The 21,100-nt window shown below is 40.3% G+C and overlaps 1 protein-coding gene across 1 annotated transcript in view; it reads left to right on the top strand.

Annotated features, from left to right (window-relative positions):
• eif3hb (eukaryotic translation initiation factor 3, subunit H, b) overlaps positions 1-20,880 on the top strand; it is a 163,904-nt gene extending 143,024 nt beyond the window's left edge. Inside the window, exons 6-8 of the mRNA XM_041189488.1 lie at positions 13,948-14,068; positions 16,859-16,991; positions 20,604-20,880. Coding sequence (XP_041045422.1) covers positions 13,948-14,068; positions 16,859-16,991; positions 20,604-20,701 — 352 coding nt within the window. The 3' untranslated portion in view covers positions 20,702-20,880. The remainder of the gene's footprint in view (positions 1-13,947; positions 14,069-16,858; positions 16,992-20,603) is intronic.
• The last annotated feature ends 220 nt before the right edge of the window (positions 20,881-21,100 follow it).

The following is a 21,100-nucleotide window of genomic DNA, read 5'->3' on the forward strand; positions in this document are numbered from 1 at the left end:
TCTTCAATTTCAATTACTAAGTGTGACAGACCCCTGACTGCTAGAGTATGTAAAATATCAGCTTCCTTCACAGAAATAAGAATGCACAAAAATTGGCTACCAATTTTTTTTAATATTGTAAACAAATTGTTGGAATGTTAATTTTTCTCTACTCCTATGAATTATTCAATGGTTGTAGAACTGCTGATTTTCAATGAACTCTTGTCTGACGTTACATTTTCATGACAATGTAACCTGGACAATGTAGATAATGAAATTACTACTGACACTTCTGTATCAAAGTTTTTGGGTTGAAATCTCAAATAATCTAGGATGACACTTCAGTACAGTACTGCACTGTTTAGAGGAGATATTCAATTGTCCTCTCATATGACATATAAGATCCCATGGTATCACTTGAAGAAAGGCTGAGAAGTTGTCCTTGTGTCACAGCTAAAATTTCTTCCTCAACCAACACCACTGAAACAGACTATTTGATGATTGGTAACTTTGCTGTGTGCAGATTTGTTACTATATTTCTGACATTAAAGTAGTTTCATTTGTTGCTTCACCCTTGTTCAGTAATTCTGTGATGCATCTTAAGCGAACATTGCATTTGGGCACTAAAATGTTTAGTGTTACCACATAGGCATTTGAATGAAGATAAAAGCCTGAAGAAAAGAGAAAATAGCCATATATATTGTAGATTAGAGCTCAGAAGGGGATATCAGAATCTGTCGACCTGGTATTAATTGGTCAACCCACACTTGTTTCCTTAGGGTGTTTTCAGGGTAAGGGGTAGGTTCAAATAAAATTTATTTCATTTGACTGTGATGTGCTTTAGGAAACTTTGAAGGTGTAAAAGGTGTAATGTAAACCCAAGTTCTTTCTTTACCTATAGGATAACTTGCTATAAGTGTTGAGATTCAGTTAGGTTGTGGTTTTAATCAAACGCAGCATATTCCAATACCATATTTAAAATAATGGCAGAAGAAATAAATTGGAAGATCCCTAACGGGCCACAGTGAAGGGGAATCAAATGGTGTAATTTTTCGTCATAAGACCAGGAAGCTCTCAGGTTGAATTCCTGGTCTCTGCTGAGATGGGGTTTTAGCCAAACAGAGTGGAAAAATTGGAAAGGGCTTGCATCTGATTGCTAGGAATGTATTCACACGGATGCTGGTTGAGGATGAGGTTGAGCGTGATTTAACTTCCACTGTAGTTGAATGACCCATTGATGCCCACAGTCTAGACATGAGCAACAGCCACCTGGGCAAGGTATAGCAGGGCTACCACCTGCAATATCATAACCCAGTTTAAAGTTCCTGTATACACTTTTACTCACTAACTCAAAAGATTACATAGGATTATGAGCTGTTTTTTTTAAAGAGCCTACAGCTAGTTTAAGTGGAAGTGAAAACACATTTTTTATGAAAGAACTGGAACCCTCAAAGAAAAGGAAGTGAAATGAAGCCTTGTTTCATTCTAGTTCAGTAATTTTGCTATGCATGTTAAGCAAATATTTCATCTGGACACTAAAGTATTCACTTGTGCCACATTGGCATTTAACTGAAGAAAAGCCTGTTTGGTCAAGAAAGAAGAGGAGAAAACAGCCATCTATGTTATGAATACAAATTCAGAAGATGATATGAGAAACTGTAGACCTAGCATTAATTGTCCAACTTTGTTTCCTGAGGGCTTTCAGGATGGGGGTTTCAAATAAATTTAACTGGTAGATATCTGTTTGTTGCTGCTGTCTCTGTTATGTAAGGTGTGTGTTTATAATACATTTGGCAGGCATTCACTTTTGCTCAGATGTGCTTTAGTTGCTGTGATACCCTGTAAAATTTTCAAGAGAGTTTGTGTCTAGTGAGAAGCATTGTATAGTAACTGGTGTTCAGTGGTCAGTTACTGATGAATACTTGACCAGACTGGTAGGACAATTTATAAGTAAAGCAGCACAGAATAGATAATTTTAAAGCTCCTGACCCAAAAGTGTTTTTTTTGTAATAAGATCCAACTGGCAAAATTTTAATGCATTCTTAAAATTGAAAATATATAATTATGGAATTCCTATTCATAAGAATGCAAGTTTAATGTCCTGCAGATTATCCACAAAAAAATGACAAATATTCTGCGGATTTTTGTTTCTCTGCTGACAGTCAGTTAAACTTTGGTTGCACCTGGCATTGCTTATCCAATGCTTCCAGCTTTTTTTTTGGCTTAGGTAGGTAAGAGATTTTAGCTGGACCTAGTCATTTCAAGCATGTGTTGATAACAACCACTTCCAGTAGGTAAAGCATGGGTTAATAACAGAAAGCCAATGCAGATTTGTTAAAAGCAAATTGTGTTTGACTAACTTCATCAAAGAACTGAAATCATGTAACTGCGGGCATGTGGGGGGTTGGGGCTTGGGGGACAGGTTTAATGGGGGTACAATGGTTGATATTTTGTCTCGGCTTTCATAAGGTGTTTGATAAAGTAACAGCTAAAACTTGTAAGCAAGATTGGTGCCCGTGGGCTTAAAGGGGTAGTGGCTGCATGGATATGAAATTGCTAAGGGACAGAAAGCAGAGAGTAGCAGTGAACAATTTTTAATTAGTATGAGCTCACACTTTATATTTTTATAAAATTTGTATAGTTATGCTCATCGCTATTTCTAAAATGTTTAAAAACTGAACAAAGACCTTTAAAATAATTGAAACTCTGTCTGTGACCCCAGAACAAAAGAATTTGCTTGGCAGTTTTAGGAAAACCCATACCTTGTTATCCCTGAAGAGCCACTAACGATCTCCTGTGAACTGTCCAGCCCGACTTCAAAGAGATATATGCAAAGGCCTTCTGCATTTAATAACCCAGGCTGGCCAGGAAGAGATGAATAGTTTGCTAAGACAAATGCCCCACAACCTTCCTTTTAATTCTGAATGGCTGAGACATTTAACAGCCATTGGAATCCAGACAATGGTTACACATTCTTTGTCAAAGATGGTGGAGAGATGGAAGTCATGTGACATGGGCCTCTGGCTTCTGGAACAAGTAATATTGCCTTGCTGAACTGAAAAGCTCAGTTTGCTGTTTAATATCTGATTAGCAAGCCACACTGAAAGGGCGCTGGTCTAGGTTGAACACCTGGACTCATCTACCCTGCTTCTGTTGGAAGTTCTGTGCTCTTGCCTATAAGACTGATTCAACTCTGTGTGCCTAGTCCACACCACTGGAACAACACTGGTTGTCAGCCCGCTGACCTCCATGAAGGAATACCTCACTGGACTTTGATTCTGGACTCCAGAACTCACGTAAACCAATATTTACTTTCTCTGTGGTCTCAGTGTCATAAAACCTTCTTTTCTCTATCCTTGCCTTTACTGTCTGGGTGTGGAGGCAATGTTGCAACCCTCCTTTCACATTTTGAATGTGTGCAATAAACTAACCCCTTTTAGTTCACCCTATCTCAAGTTTGGGATTATTAATAGAAAATTGGATGACATGAAAACTGAGGGGTTGGAAAACACGCCACCACTTATAGAAGGAAACAAATCAAAATACTTTTCTGTTTACGGAGAGGAGGCATTAGTGCTGTTTAAATTTACCCCATTCCTGCTCATAACATTAGAATGGAGGAAAGTATACAGTGGCATTCCCCAAGAGGGGCTACTCTATTTGATGCATACACATGACCTGGGCTTGGGCTTAGAGGGCATAATTTCAAGGGGGTTACGGATGACATGAAACTCGGAAATATAGTAAACAGTGAACAGGATACTGTAATAACATGCATAGGCAGACTGGTAAAATGGGCCCCACACATGACATGAAATTTAATGCAGAAAAGTGTGGTGATTTATTTTGGTCAACAGAATTAGAAGAGGCAATATGAACCAAGTGTTTCAATTTTAAAGAAGGTGCAGGAATAGAGACCCCTATTAGTGTTCGTACACAAATCTTCGAAGGTGACAGCAAGTCAGAAGGATTGTTTTAAAAAATGGATTCTGAGCTTTATAAATAGTGGCATAGAGTACAAAAGCAAGGAAATCATCTAAACCATCATTAATCACTGGTTAGGCCACAGCTGGAGTATTGTGTTCAGTTCTGGGCACCACACTTTAGGAAGGATGTCAACATCTTGGAGCGGTCTCAAAGCTGAAAAGAATAGTACAAAAAGGAATGCAAAGAAAGTAATTGCATCACTGGTAATGGAAGAAATATATGAAAGTCTTGATATCAAAGAAGGACAAAAAGGTACCTTCAGAGTAGCAGCTGCAAGAGATAAATAACAAAAGATGTGGGAAATATACATATGATGAAGAATTCAAGTGGAGTAACCTTAGTAAAAGAGAATGAAATCAAAGTGAGGTGGGGCCAAAACTTTAACTGGCTTATGAATGAAGAAAACCCAAGAACAAAGACAGAGAAGGTAGCTGCAAATCAAGAAATGACAACTAGCACTAATCTAAATCAAAACAGTACTGAAATGATAGAAAAAAGGCAAAACAGTAGGATTGAATGAGATACCAGCGGAACTGTGGACCTACCTAGATGAATATGGAGTCCAGCTCCTGAACATGCTAATCAAGTGTGTTATAAGAGAGAAAATTCAAAGGGCATGGTGGCAAAGCAGTTTGGTACCAATATTCAAAGGAAAGGGAGACATTCAAGATTGTAAAACTAACAAGGAATTCAACTCCTACCACATAGCTTCAAGATATGGGAGAGAGTCATGGACCAGAGAATTGAGAAAAGTAGTGGAAATTCATGAAAGTCAGTTTGGATTCATGCCCGGAAGATGCACCAATAGTGCCATTTCTGTTTTGAGGCAAGTGATGGAGAAGAATCAGGAAGGCCAACACAACATTTTTTAATTCTTTCACATGAAGTGGGTATTGCTGGATAGGCCAGTATTGCCTATCCCTAATTGTCCTGGAGAAGGTGGTGGTGAGTCGCCTTCTTGAACTGCCACAGTCCATGTAGTGTAGGTGCACCCACAGTGCTATTGGGAAGGGAGTTCCAGGAATTTGAACCAGTGACAATGAAAGTAGTTCCAAGTCAGCATGGTATGTGACTTGGAGGGGAAGTTACAGGTGGTGGTGTTCCCATGCATCTGCTGTTCTTTTTCAGAAGACTGCTTCAGTATCTGATGACCTGCGATTGGTACTGAACATTGTGCAATCATCAGCGAACATCCTCACCAAACTTATGATGGAGGGAAGGTCATTGATGAAGCAGCTGAAGATGATTGGGCTTAGGACAGTACCCTGAGGAACTCCTGCAGCAGTGTCATGGGACTGAGATGATTAACCACCAGCAACCACAACTATCTTCCTTTGTTCTAGGTGTGACTCCAACGAATGGAGAGTATTCCCCCTGATTTCCATTGACTTCATTTTTGCTAGGGCTCCTTGATGCCAAAAATGCTCAGTCAAATGCTGCCTTTATGTCGAGGGCAGTCACTCTCACCTCACCGTTTGGGTTCAGCTCTTTTGCTCATGTTTGGAGCAAGGCTGTAATGAAGTCAGGAGCTGAATGGCCCTGGCGGAAACCAAACTGACCATTGCTGAGCAGGTTATTGCTTTGTAAGTGCAGCTTGAAAGCACTGATGACGGCTCCTTCCATCACTTTGCTGATTATCGAAATTAGACTGATGGGGTGTGAATTGGCCAGATTGGTCCTGTCCTTTTTTTTAATGGACAGTACATACCTGGGAAGTTTTCCACATTGCTGGGTAGATGCCAGTGTTTTAGCTGTACGGAAACAGTTTGGCTGGGGTGCGGCTAGTTCTGGAGCACAAGTCTTCAGTCTTATTGCCAGAATTTTGTCAGGGCCCGAAGCCTTTGCAGTATCCGGAGCCTCCAGCTGTTTCCTGATTATCATGTGGAGTAAATCAAATTGGCTGAAGACTCGTTTCTGTGATGCTGGAGACCCGAGGAGGAGGCCAAGATGGATCAAGCACACTGCACTTATCGCTGAAGATGATTAGCTTTGTCTTTATGCACTGATGTGCCAGACTTCTCCATTATTGAGGATGGGTATATTTGTGGTGCTTGCTCCTCCTGTTAGTTGTTTACAATTCACAACATTCACAACTGAATGTAACTGCACTGTAGAGCTTTGGCCTGATTAGTCGGTTGTGGCTTAGCTCTGTCTATCACATGCTCCTTCCACTGTTTGGCATGCAAGTAGTTCATCAACTTCACCAGGTTGATGACTCATTTTTAGGTATGCCTGGTGCATAAAGGTCAGGGATAGGTTGGAGGGCAGGTGCGACAGCTTTCAGACAGCACTGACCCTTTTTTCTACTATTTTACAATCTGCTATTTTGCTTTTAGACAGTATTGATCTTTATTCTGCTAGTAACACCTACTCTGGACCAAAGCTTTCATCTTTGTTATCATTAGTACTGCTTTTGTCTTGTGTTCCACAACATCTTTGTCATTTAATCTCTCCTGCCTTCCAACCTATCACTGACTTTCTATTTTGCTCCACATGCACCCCCCAACTTTTTCAACAGCATAAAACCCATCACATTTCTACCTCTCCAGTTTCAAAGAAGAGCCATTTTGAACTCGAAATGTTAACTCTGTTTCTCTCTCCACGGGTGCTGCCAGACACGCTGAGTTTTTCCAGCATTTTTTATTTTTATTTCAGATTTTTAGCACCCACAGTATTTTGCTTTTATTTTATAACGCAAGTTGACATTTTATTGCGGGATGGAGGGATTGCTGCGCTGTCAGAGATAGCAACTTGCAGATAAGACTGTCTGCTTGCTTATTTAGGTTTAAAAGATGCTATGGCTCTACATTGAAGACTCTACATTCTCACATGCCCTGGACAATATTCATCCCTTTACCAATATTACTATTCAAAAAAAAAATTGGTCAGCATCATGTTGTTGGGAACTTCTTGTATGCAAATTGACTTTCCTGTTTCTTACATTACAACAGTGTAAGATCTTCAAAATTACTTCAGTGGCCCTTGTGACAATCTGCAATTGTGTCGTCTGCTATATAAACGTAAGTCTTTTTACTAAGAGTTAGGTTGAGACTGCCCAAACTCACTTCAAATGGTACTGTTAGAGGCAGCAAAATCTTTCATCCTGGACTGGATTAGAACCTTAGTCCTAATCGTCCATGATTTAAAAGAATATATGTCAAAATCTATTAGCATTGACACAGTCCATGGGAAACTGTTGGAGTACATTACTTTGAATAGTTCTTGGAGGACTACAGCATTTCCAAGTCTCTTTTGCGGTAATTCATGTTTAGCTCATTCATCATTCAAGGCATTATTTATTCAGTAAACCTTTAAATTGTCAAAACATTTGGAAATACGAAAGAAAAAATATGTCTATGCATTCCATAATGAGTTTTAAAATAGATGTAATAATGGCTTTATATTTTTTACAAAATAATTATTGTGTGCAGTTAAAATCCTAAGATTCTGGCTGACAGTGCTAAAATTTAAAGGAAAAATGCCTACTTTATTTAAATCAATAACACCTATTTTATGACAGATCTATGGAGGTTAATTTGTTTCTTCTGTTTGAATTCCCGAAAAGAGTCTCCATTTTAATTTATTCTATAAGAATTTGTTTTAGCTATTTTTCATCTTCCATCAATTATTTCTAGCAGCCTAAAACCCCATTAGTGCACCTCCATGTGCATAAGTGTTGACATTGTTTAGGTGCCTGTGTCAGTAAAACTGTGTAAATTACTGCCTTGATAACTTGGCTTCACCAAACAGCACATGGCAATATTTTTGGGATGTAAAAAAGCCAATCTCACTTTTCTCATTTATTTTACACAATGAACATAAAGGAAGAAATTTAGCTGTCTGTCTAGAAATGTCACTGAAATTTGGATGCTGGTTAATAGAGCACTACAAATAGATTTTAGCATGTGCAGTGTCATTTGCACCCCCCATTTTGAATATGGTGTGGAGGTAGGAACCAGTGCCAAACTAATATCCGCAATATTAGAACGGTAAAATTTGATACAGCTTTAATAATCTAAATGCAAATGCGCTGCAACAGTAACTTTGCAGCACTTCAAAGTGACTTTTAAAAACATCACTGTAAAACAAAATTATAAACTTATGAGGAAGTGTTATTACCAACTTTGAACAAAGTCACCTCATTTGTAATAGCAGCTGGGAAAGAACATTAAAACATATGTTTTTAACATTCCGTCGATATAAAGTTCAGGTGTAGAAACTGTTAAAAACAGATGTGTTGATTAAAATAAAGGAGGTGCAATGTACCCCTATACTTCGGGGATACCTGGAAGGTGAGTAACATTGATCCTGTGGAAGGGGGTAAGACACAAAAGGAACTGCTCTGGCTATTCATATCTAATATTTTAAAAATCCAAGATGATATGCGATATATCCTATGAACCATCAGGTCAGCAAGAGGAGGAAGATTCATTACTCTCTGAAGAGAAAACAGGACTTAGAGCACCCAAATAAAAATAAAAATCTTGCAGATTGTTCAAAGGGGTTGAAGTGAGCAATGAATCCTGCTTAAATGGTGATAACTTAATTAAATCAGCGATATTTACATAAATGAGATGAAAGCTCTAAACAAGGTTAAAACAAGTAAATTGCCAAGGAGGAAAGGTATTTACCCCAGAGTGCTGAAAGAAACTGGGAAGAAGGTTTTATAGTACCGGATTTGGAATCCAAAACCTATTGAGGGTGTCAGTGGACAATGGAGAGGCACCAATAGTTTGGAATCAGGCCAGTATGATTCCTGTAATCGAAAAGGATGACAAACAGCACTGCATCTATAGATCCCTTTCATGTTGAATAAAATAAAGGAATTGATTATCAGGAGCAAAATTGAAGATTTGTACAACAATAACTAAAGAAATAGCTCTCAAATTAGAGCCACAGGGGAGCCTCCTTGACTGCTTAGAGGAAGTAGCATTCACTGTGGGCTGTGGAAAACCCTGGTGCACTGAGACTAACAGAAGGCACTTAACAGGCTGTCATGCAAAGGCCTGTTAATGAACCTCCAAAACTCTCAAGGTTTACCCTGGATCTGCAAATGAATGTGAAAGGTAGAAAATGAAAATATTAGGAGGAGTTGTGGTGAGATGGGGGAAAATAATGAGTGCAGTGCCCCAGCACTCCATGTTTAGACTACCAGTGAATCAGAAACTCAGTGAGTATTGTTCAGACTAGGAGTGGCATTTGATTGTGATGAGTCTACACAGGAACTAGAAAATAAGTTTGAAAATTATGTAAGTGGTCGCAGTTGTTGATAAAAAAATTATGGGTCAATGCAGAGGGAAAAATAGACACATACATGTTTGTGTTGTTTTGAAATAAACTAAGAATGAAGCTGAACAAGATCTAAGACTCATCGTATTGAATGTGTTCAAGCAATGTAGAGAAGCAATTAACAGTTAACTCTGTATTAGTGCCTCTTATGCTGTTTTACATCAGACCTCAGATGAGGACCAAGACGACCAGGAGCAGCAACAGCCTGCTCTTCACAGACCAGCCACTCCACAAGGAAGAGCAGAGCAGTGCAGGTCACAGGAGGTCATATCCACAATTCAGGGTGTATTGGCAGAGGCTAATCTTTCTCGACATCTTAGGAGACTTGGGGTCCCATGCCGGATGGCGATGGAAATTTGCAACCTACTAGAACAAGACCGGCAGCCAAGTGGACCAGATGGCCATTCTTTGCCAGTGGTTGTCAGTCACCACTGCCCTCAACTGCTCCTTTCAGGACTCTGGTGAAGATATTTTGTAGGATCTCACAGTTGGCAGCCCACAAATGCATGCATGTGATTGATGGCTTGTTTACAGAGCTGGCAATTATGTCATTCTGGCCAATGATGATGCCATTCAGAGTGAGCAAGCCCTCGGGTTTGCATCTCTGACTAGCTCTCACAGCTGTCATCGACTGCACGCATGTGGCAATCAAGGCAACCCCAAATCACCCGGGGTATTCATCAGCCGTAAGGCTTCCATTCTGTTAATGAACAACTGGTGTGCAACCACAAAAAGATGTTTATAAGATTTCCAAGCAGCTAGCATGATGCTTCTGTCCTGCGGCATTCCATTCGCCCTGATCTCTTCATACCTCAAAGCAACCTGATGAGTCGGCTGCTTGGAGACAATGGATACCTACCTAAAATGGTTGCAGCACCCTGAGGAATCCAACCAGAGAGGCCCAGGAGCAGTACAGTGAAAGCCATATGACGACCAGATTTGTCATTGAGCAAGCCATCAGCATGCTGAAAACATGGCTTCTAATCCTTGGAAAGATTTGAAGGTATCCTTCAGTGCACACCAGCCAGGGTCTGTCTCCAGAATGGTCATGGTGTGCTGCGCTCTGCACAACATTGCACACCATTGCACAGCAGAGAGTTTTGGAGCTGCAGTGGAACAAGGCATGGAGCTGAGAGCCTCGTCAAACACTTCCGAGGGGCAGACAGAACATGTTGCAGTTAAGGTACCAGCAACAACCAAAAATGGACAGTGTAGAAATAAGTAATATTTATGTGCCTCAAAAAATTAAATAGAAACTTAACATTTCAACATGTGTAGAACAGCCATGTGCACATACCCTGCGCAACCACAGATCTTAGTTCTTCTCTTTCCTAGCATTTCTATATGGTGCAACCCTAGTGGCTTCAGTAGTGATAGAGTCAGGCTGCTCAGATCCTTGCTCTGACTGCTAAAATGTCCTTGGCCGTTGTCCTCTGGATTTTGGGGGCCATGAGGACCCCAGCGAGGACTCCTCCATCCCGATCTGTGCAGGGGCAGACTTCTGGTCATCAGGCCTCAAAGCAGCATGTAAGGTACTGACAGTGCCATGTAGGAGGCATTGGGTGAGAAATGGAAGCACTTAGAACTGGTTTCCACTTCCAGGTCCTCTTTCACCATCATCTCTTTCATGGCCAACTTGCACTTCCCTGCAGTCAGCTGGAGAGCACTTAGCAGCAGATCAGTTGGATGATGAATGGCCAAGTCTAAGGTTTCATGCACCCTATTTAAGGTGGCATTCATAGTGTGCAAGCTATTGATGATGGCTTGCATGCACTCACTTGATTGCTGTGTTTGATGTGCCAAGTAGGTGGCCACATTTTTCATGGACCAAGACATCGTAAAGGCTTGCACTCATGCTTGAGATGGACTCCTCCAAGTGTGCAAAAGGCGTCTGAAATGCCTGTCAGTACATCATACGTTCTTTACTGGTGTTCCAGAAGTATCCTCTCCATCGATGACCCTTCAGGTTCAGCATTTGTGTCCATCTGTGCAGAGCACTGAGCATCTTGCAGCCTCTGATACGGACACTCCATCACTGCCTCTGCCTCCATCTGTTCTTCACGTGATGCTTGGGTCACCAGGGCAAAACCCTTACTGATCCTTATTTGTCCCACTAATGTGAGTACATGACCTGGTGCATGGCCTGCGAATCCTGTGACCTTGCATCCTCAGACCGATTGGCCTCTTCAATGAATCAATGAACTGCGCTTATCTTAATCATCTCTTGCAGGACCTTCAGAGGGCCTTTGAGAGATTAAAAACATGAATTAGAACTGTCCATGATTAAGAACTTTAAATAAACATAAGTGAAATATGAACATGTACATTATTGCTGACATGAGGTTAACATGACTGAGTGATGTATGTCGTGTGGCTGTGTGATATTCGGTTCTGTCAGTCAGGTATCTAGGAGGCTCCCATCTCCAACACCAATCATGCCAGGACCCTGCTAATTTCCAGTGCCCCCCTCTGCACCTGTCTGTTGTGAGGTGGCTGGAGGGCCACCTCCAGTTCTCTGCCTCTCCCTCGTGTTTTGAACTTGCCTCCAAGGAGGAAATTGAGAGACCTACAAGTGAAAGTAATATATGTGTTGAATGGATGGATGGGAAACACTCATTGAGGGTGACTATGAGGAAGAGGCATCACATACATAAAGATGAGGATGATTGTTAGTGGATGGATAGATGGGAATTTGAAGAAGTGCTTAGACAGAGAGATGAGTGTACCTGCAAGATAAGCTGGTTGTGAGGCATGATGTGCTGAAGTAGGCTTGAGAAGGTAGAGTAAGGGAGTTGGCATGATACACAGACCATTTGTATGTACTACCGCACTCGCCTTTCCTATCCTGCTTAGGTCATTAAACTGCCTTCTGCACTGAATCCAGGAGCATGGAACCACACTCCTGCTCCTAACCTCCTTCACTATGCCCAGACATACCGCCTTGGTTTCACTGGCAAGGTTCTTCCTCCCATCAGTAGGGAAGATAATTTCCCTGTGGGCCCTTTCAGCCCCCAGCATCACATCCAGGGAAGCTGCACTAAAGTAAATAGGGGTTATTAGGAGGGACTGGAGGAATTTTTGGCTCATTGGGGGACAGGAGTTGTACAATGTCGGAATAGAGTGACCTGACCCCCGTAATATTTATGGCAGTGATTCGGGTCCTGACAAGGCTCCTGCTAAAAGCAGCAGGGGACTACTTTTGCTTTTAACCACAAAATGGAGAGTCCCGCGTTGTCTGTTGCGCAGAAACAGCAATACGGCTAGGAGGAGCCAGCTGACTCGAAGAGGTATTGATTTTGAGCCAGGAAGAGCAGGCGAACATCACCTAGAACTCACAAGGAAGCCTTTGGCATCCCCAGTTCCGGGCTCTCTCCCACCCTGGTCATGGCTATCTGCAGACCTCTTACCCCATCTCACCCCACTGCCCCCCCCATTCATAGCCATCAGCTGGTTTGCTTCTACCTCAGTTTGTGGCCCGAGACGCCCCTCACCCCCCACTACTGCTGACTGCCGTGCCCCATTCCCATGGCTCCCAGTTTGAGACCTCCTGCTGCTAACTTTTAGCTCCTATCTGGCATCCAGGCAGTCAATCTAACCGGCTGTCTGTGCACAATTATTAAGTGAGGCCCTGCCATTAAGATTAACGGTACCTTGTCATATTCTTCACCCACTACCATTCCCTCACACCTTTCCCACCTCTCTGTTAATAATCAGGACCTTGGTACCTAAGAGGTAATTAAGCTATATAAGGTAGTTAAGGGAATGGAAAAGATTAATCTGGAGTATTACTTTATATTTCTAGAGCAGGGCATGGGTACACAGATTTAAACTAGTAATTTTAGGAGTGCTATCAGGAAACTATTCTTCATACAGTATGTGAACAACAAATGAAATAGGCCTCCAGATATAAACTTATGAAGGCAAAAACTCAGGCAGCATTTAAGAAAACATGGGAGACCTGAGGATCAGTCTGGATGGGTGTACTTAGATGTAGGGAATATCTTTGCTCATCCATAACTATTGTGAATCCTTGCATAAATCTTGTTGGGCATGATTTAGTAATGCAGATTATGATCTGTTGATTACAGTCCTGTGGCACACTGTGTACCCACTTAGCTAAATTAAATTACCCAACTACAATAGGTGCTAACCTAAAATAATATGCCTTTTCTCTTTACAACTGCTGATTGACCTGCTTTGTTGGGTTAGGTGCATAGATCTTAAATTATGCCTACTCCTTACCTCAGCAATAGTACATTTAAATAAAATTACTTTTCTGGTTTTATAACTTGATGCCGTCAACCATCTCGCATAAATTTCAAAAAAGTCATTAAAGCATTACTGGTATCAAACTAAAATTACTTTTTAGTTGTATACTTGGATTCCTATTCTTTGTCTGGCTTTACTAACTGCGTTACTGAAAATGGTTGGAATTTGAAGGTATGCAACTTTCAACCCTCCCTTCCTTTGGTAGGATTTCTGGCCCAGAGCAGGCCCATGTTGACGGAGTAGATTTTCCAGTATGGATAAACTACCACCAGTGTTGCTTTCTGGCTTACTTGGTATTGTAAGGTACACAATGAGATCAGGGTTACAAATGTATTTTATTTGAGAGGATGGAGATTAAATTATTTTTGCATAATATATACAACCTATAATTCTCCATATTTCATAATTACTTGTGTCTTACAGAAATCACCTAGAGAAGAACCTTCAGCTGTTAATGGACAGAGTGGATGAAATGAGTCAAGATATCATTAAATATAATACTTACATGAGGAATGTAACTAAACAGCAGCAACAAAAACAGCAAGTAAGTAGAATCAAAGTTAAAACTTCCTGTACTGGCAAAGCTTGGAATGAAGAAATACCATCAGCTCGGTATCGCTGCAAACTGTGGTAGGCACAGACTTTATAATTGCCCAATGATTATGTCATGGAGGTTATTCTTAACTGGGGAAATGAATCACACCCTTTGGATTTCATGCTTAAAAACCCTTTAAAAGAAAAACATCCTTTTTGTTAGCCCAGTATTTTTCTTTCCTCATTTTTTCTGTTTCATTTTGACACTGAGTGCTCTGTTGGCCTCCTCTCCTCCCTCCGGGAAAGGTCAGTTTTCCTTGTGGTGAGTCAAAACTTAGGTATTTGGCAACTATTTGAAAGTTGTCAGTGTTGATGCTATGAATATAATTGCATCTTTAGATACAAACCTATGAATTTTGTTCTTGAGGAGTAACTTGAACATATTTCATGTGCACCATTAAGCTTTTGGTGTAAAACAAATTGTGTATTGTGGTTTAGAAATGAAAGCTTTTGTTTACATCCTTAGCAATTGTTGCCCTCCTAAATGTAACCTGCAAAAAATATACTAATTGAAAAGTAGAATACTGTGGATGCTGGAAAGCTGAAATAAAAACAGAAAATGCTGGATATACTCAGTAGGTCAGGCAGCATCTGTAGAGAGAGAAACAAAGTTAACTTTTCAGGTCAATGACCTTTCATTAGAAATGAGAAAAGTTAGAGATGTAATAGGTTTTGAGCAAGGGGTGGATGGGACAAGGACAAAAGGAAAGTGTGTGATAGGGTGGAAGACAGGACAGATTGAATGACAGAACAGTTAGTCTTGCAAGGCCAAAGGGAACGGTGATGGCAAAAAAAAAAGAAACAAAAGATATGCCTAGAGTAGGTGTGCCACTGTCTGATAGCAACAGTAAGAAAAAAACCCTGGACAGTGAAGCAGCAATTTATGTCTACTTTCAATTGAGTCTACTGTATTCACTGCTTACAATGTGGTCTCCTCTATGTTGGGGAGACCAAACGCATATTGGGTGACCACTTTGTGGAACACCTCTGTTCAGTCTGCAAGCATGACCCCGAGTTTCCAGTGGCCTGTCATTTTAATTCTCCAACCTATTTTCACGCTGACATCTTTGACCTAGGCCAGCTACACTGTCCCAGTGAAGCTGAACGTAAGTTTGAGGAACAACAACTCATCTTCCAATTAAGCACTTTACAGAATTCTGGCCTCACCATTGAGTTGAACAATTTCAGACCGTAAAACCTGGTCCCACCCCCATTTTGTTTGCTTTTCATTGCATGTTTCGGTTTTTCCTCCTCTTTGCTTTCAAATAGTAGCACACCTGCTCAAGGCACATCTTTTGTTTTCTTTGTTTCTTTTCTTACGCCATCACAATTCCCTTTGGCCCTGTAAGACTAACTCTTCCGGCATTCAATCTCCCTTATTTTCCACCCTGTCTCAGGCCTTCCTTTTGTCCATGTCCCATTCACCCCTTGTTAAAAACCTATTACATCTCTAACTTTTCCTAGTTCTGATGAATGGTCAGCGACCTGAAATGTTAATTCTGTTTCTCTGTTCACAGATGCTGCCTGATCTGTTGAGTATTTTAAGCATTTCTGTTATTACTGCAAAATGTATATGTATATTCTTATAAAATGCTTATTACGTATTGTGTAGAGTGTGAGAGGTCATTTGAATCTAAACATTTTTACATCAGCTGTGGTTTATTTGGTTCCAGATGTAGTGTTGTCTCGTTTTGGTACACGTGACCATTTTTCCATAGAAGTTGGAAAAGAAAATTATATACTTTTAAAGCAAAGTTCGTTCTCACAAGTTTTTTTTAAAAAGACTTATGAAGGTCGTTAAAATATGAATGAGCTAGACATTGAAATTGTTTCCCCGAAGATCAAAGGCAAGAAGCATCTTGTTAGCCTGTCACAGTAAACACGTCACACCCATTGCTCTGGGAAGAACCCTGTGCCATACGCTCAGCAGAAGTTATCTAGAATAGGCCCTCTCCCCTGGTTATGAATACAGAGAGCTAAGATATAGACAGAACTGCACACTGGTAGTTGGGTTTTTAAACAAGATGCTGTCGAGGCAGTGTTTTGACAGGCTCAACAAGTTAAAATGCAGGAGGATGGTTAGAAATTATTTTAAGTTCAACAAGGTGATCCACTGACATGGTGATTAAGTTAATTTTGTATTATTACACAAAGACAAGTTGCACTCATTGGGTTAACTGAGCCCCGTTATAACTTTTGCTCTTTAGATTCACTTGCTGTCTGAGAAATAACATCACTTAACCATTTGCATCTGGCCTTGTCCTGTCAAATGTTTTCTTGGTCCACTATTGAAAAAAAGAATTAATGGGCCATGTGCAAATATACAGTTTAGTTCACAAAGGGGAAAGCCTATTGTTTAAACTTCTGGCTTACACTGTCATATAGTTAGACATGGGCAACATGGGCACCTCTATGTGTTAAGCTGCTTGGACTATTTATGGAGGTGACCAACACCTGCGAGGACACAGACACACTAACTTGTCACAAGGATATGCATAGTTAATAAAGAATAACTTACACAGCTAGCCTACAAATATTTCAGAGACAGATGAAGGTATTGATTAGACATTTAAATTTGTTTTTAGAAAAAGTTAAGTAATTAAGACATTATCTTAAGATTAAGGCCTTCTCTCTCTCCCCCCCCCCAGGCCACTTGAAAAGTAAAGTGATACCTAAAGCAATTAAGTTATCTGAAAACCTTGACTTGGCAGCATTAATTCAACTGACATTTTCTCTGCAGTACCTGCACAGGCGACAGCTGGAAAATTCCCAACGACAGAGCCGAGGAGAGACACCATTGCCAGAGGAGGATCCTACCAAGTTATTCAAACCACCTCAGCCACCACCAAGGCTTGAAACGCTGCTTGTTGCAGGTTAGAGATTTAGAGGGGGGTAGTGATAAAGGAAAGAACTGAATATTGAACACTTACAGGTCAATCAAGTATCATGCGGTTGGTATCATGCCAAAACTTTTGGCCCATATCTTCCTGTCTCTGGATCATCGGAGATGGGATGTATATTGGGAGATATACCCTGCAGAAGTCCTGATGTGTGGACATACATGGGAATTGCCCATTGGAAGGTTAAACTTTGAATGGGTTGATTCCCTACTGCCCTGGACCCTTGGCAAATGTCTCCGAACCAGGGCTCAGGGTGGATACGTGGGCTAGATACACTCGACCTACTTGGATATGTACCCAGGCAATATTAGACAGTTTACAGCCTGGGCTAACAGCTAATTAATTCCACGACCACAGCCCACTAATCTCCCTTCCCATACCTGATTATGCCCCCCGCTGCTGAACTTCACTACCCACCACCCACCTCACTCACATACCCAGCCTCTCATCCCACACTCATTCATAAAATACTGGACCTTTTTAAAAACTTATCTGAATGTGACAGCTAGCAGTAAAAAAGGATGTGTCCTCTCCTTTCCCCAACTCTACTCTGCTAACTGGAGAAGATAGGAGAGATTGCTCTGCACATTTCTCTATCAGCCAAGATCAGGAGATCCCAAAAGAAATGGGCAGTCCCATGAGGTTGGTAAAATCTTTACGGGTGCTGACCTGAAGTCCTTTGTATTCTGGCCCAACCTCACAAAACAGAGGGTCTAGGCATGAAATGTTAATCATCTCAGGATTCTCTCAGATTACTGACTGATTGGAGTGAACCATAGACATGTTACAGCGCAGAAATTGGCCATTTCCAGCATTTTCTGTTTTTTTTTAAGAGCACCCTCTGCTGTACCAGTGTGACATTTTTACATTTCTTTCACTGGGCATAGAAATGACAGTGATAAGTTAATGTCAATGGTAGAAATTTTGGGTCAGTTTTGTGCTGTGAACTTGTGGCTGATAAAGAGCTGAACTGAAAGTGCCCACTCATTTTATTTAGAATCCTTACTGACAAAAGTGACTTTTATTTGGTGAACCGTGGCTGGTCTTGGAGGCTGTTTCCAAAAATAAATGGCCTGTATCTAACCTGTGTGGGAGTGAAGGAGTGGTGTCTTTATTATAATAGACATTTAAGAGAAATGTTAATGGTGCAAATCACAGGCAGTTTTTAGAGTATTTTTCTGCGATACTGAAACAGGGTTTATCTATATTAATACACCTTATTTATTGTAAATCAGTTTGCAGAATTCCGTTTCACCAATGTTTGTCCAAGCTGTCTTCGACAGTACGGTTGGTGAAGGCAGGGGAATAGCATGCTATGCCTTGATGTATCAGATTTGGGTGCATACCTTTCCAGTGATTTTATTCATCTGCAACATGGAGGCAACTGTGATATTTATATTTTTCTTCAGCTTTACATTGGAGTGATTTAAGGCACAATGTTTTGCCAGGATGTAGTTCTCTGGATCACAACATTGCTGAAGTCCAGCAGGGATTAATTTTGATTGTAGCCTTACCAATATTCCCTTAAGTACTTCCCACTCTTCTGTTGTACTTATCCTAACCTCAATATTCCAGTCAATTTTTTTTTTAAGAAACACCTGTTTCTTCTAAGTCTGCTCTTCTCATGACCAGTAGTTTTGCCTCAATGTTTTATTCACATTCCCACATCAGCATCGCAGTTCGGATATAATGATCTCGACCTGAGATTTTGTGTCCAATGCCTGGGTAACTGCTAAAGATTAAATCCAGAATTGGGGCAAACCTTTTTAGTTGGAAACATTGTTAATTGGACAAATGAGATAGTGAATGAACAATCTCTAGAAGTTTGCAGCACCACCCCCTCCAGAGCCCTCCCAGCCCACACAAGATTTGAGCTCAGGCCTTTACTTTCAGCCAATAATTTGCTTGTTAGTGTTCTCTTGTCCAAATCTTACCTTTCTTTGATCTCAATCCATAGTAACTTAGCACTGAACAAGGATTTGGTATGATTCCTTTATATGGATGCAATATGTTTTAATATGTTGCTCCTTTACCTGCTATAATATGCCTATCCCTTTTGTTGACTCCACTATTTTCTAGCTGATGTCCTGATTTAACCCAAAAGTCTTATTCCTATTATTTTGCAAATTTTCTTTAACCTCATATATTTCCAATGCTGCACATATAAGTATTTCTGGAATTAGTTTTTAAAAAAACTAGCTTTTTGCATCTGTTATATACCTTCCCACTTTTTCTTTTTTTTGTGTGTTTATCTGCCACCTCACCGCATGTAAGCATTTTTCATTTGTGGCACCGGCATCCCCTTACCTCCCCATGCATTTGTGTGGAGGTGGTAATTGGGTTAGGTAAGAGGGAAATAGCTAAGCATAAGCATTTCAATTTAAATAATCTTTCTGCCTGCCATAACCAAGCTGTAGGAAAAGACATACTATGAAAAGCTACATACTGGTTAGCTGTTCCTTTTGATTCTTTTCCTTATTTTTGTAATCCACTTGAACATAAAAGAGCTTTTCACATGGCACAACTTTTAGTTGCTTCCCGGAAAGTAAGACAAACAAGCAAACATAAAAAATGGCCAAAACAACCACATAAACCTATTGGCATTTTCCCCCAGGTCTGTACAACTACTGCCAACAGTGCTTCAAAAAGCAGAGTGGCTTGGCCATCTTCCACTCTTTGGTGCAAGTTGGGCCTAAATTGGATCTCTGGGAAGTGCCTCTATCAATGGTTATTTGCAGACTTCCAGATAGAAATTCTTTTAAATGCCTTTTTCTACAGGAGCATTCTAGAAAGGAGAGGAATGGGATTACCATACCAGATTTTGGAACACATTCAGTAAGACTTTGCGGTAGTTCTGTTGATTTAGTCTAAATTGGGCGAGTACACAGTATTGATTCAAATTGGGTACTGAGCTGCTGACTCAGGAAGAGCTGAAATACTTCAGAATCCCTTGGGAACAGCTGGGAGTTTTATTTACCAATCTTTTGGCAATGTCTTTGCTGCCATTCAGTAATTAGTAAAGTTAGAGCAGAAAAGATCATTGAACCAGGCATTGAGATTAAAGTCCAAATCCATTTTCCTTATATTTTACTCCAGAGTTTCTGTTTCAATGAGTATCAACCTTTTAGATGCACTGGGCCATGTACATAACACATGACTGCAAAGCAGCAGAACATAACCAATTTGGTAGAGATTCTTAGACTTTTAGAACCATAGCTTTTCATGATTACATTTGCGTGGAATTGTGGAGAAAATTCGAGATTTTCAGAAAGATCTCAAGTGTTGCTTAATAATTGCTTTGGCACTGGTCACTTCAGACAGATGTAGTTGGTACTGAGGTTATGTAATAAGGGTTGCATTGTAACCTGTAGTGATGGGTTAGTTTGCATACATACATTAAAGCACAAAGTACAAAAGAGATATGCATATTAAATATTGACAGAAGGAAATTACATTTTTCTGTGCAGTATATAATTGTGTGAACTATTGCCCTTTGAATTCTGCTTTTACATTTTCAGCCTGCATTTTGATCACAAGTTCCCAGAGTCTTTAATTTTATTTTCTCCCTCTTTCAACTCTTAACAGGACAAATCAACACCTACTGCCAACAGATCAAGGAGTTTACATCACAGAGCATGGGCAAATTATTCATGGCCGAAGCTCTTCAAGGTCACAACAGCTAAGATCTCAATTGAATGTGCTGTAGGTCTATATGGTGTTCAAATCCAACAAAATACCATTCTGAAAAGCAAGCCAGAAGCTGATTTTTCTATAAAGTGTGTTTTCATGTGTCTGATATTGGAGATTCAAGTTAGCCCAGTTTATATTAATTCAATGAAAATAAACATGAATTTGGCGACTATGTGTTAGTTTTTTCTGTTTTTCTTCCAGCTTGAACATTATTCTCAACTGCCTGCTCTAACAGTGAGGTAAATTGTTCCAGTAAATTAAATATTAACATCATCTTACATGGTTCAGTGGTCTTAAAAGAAAATGTGGACCAGTTTGACTATTATTCTCCCCCTTGCCCATTCGTTAGGTAATGCTTCAGCATTTGTTTTCATTTTATGCACAGACTAGCT

Source organism: Carcharodon carcharias, chromosome 6, assembly GCF_017639515.1.
Source record: "Carcharodon carcharias isolate sCarCar2 chromosome 6, sCarCar2.pri, whole genome shotgun sequence".
NCBI classification, from domain to species: Eukaryota; Metazoa; Chordata; class Chondrichthyes; order Lamniformes; family Lamnidae; genus Carcharodon; species Carcharodon carcharias.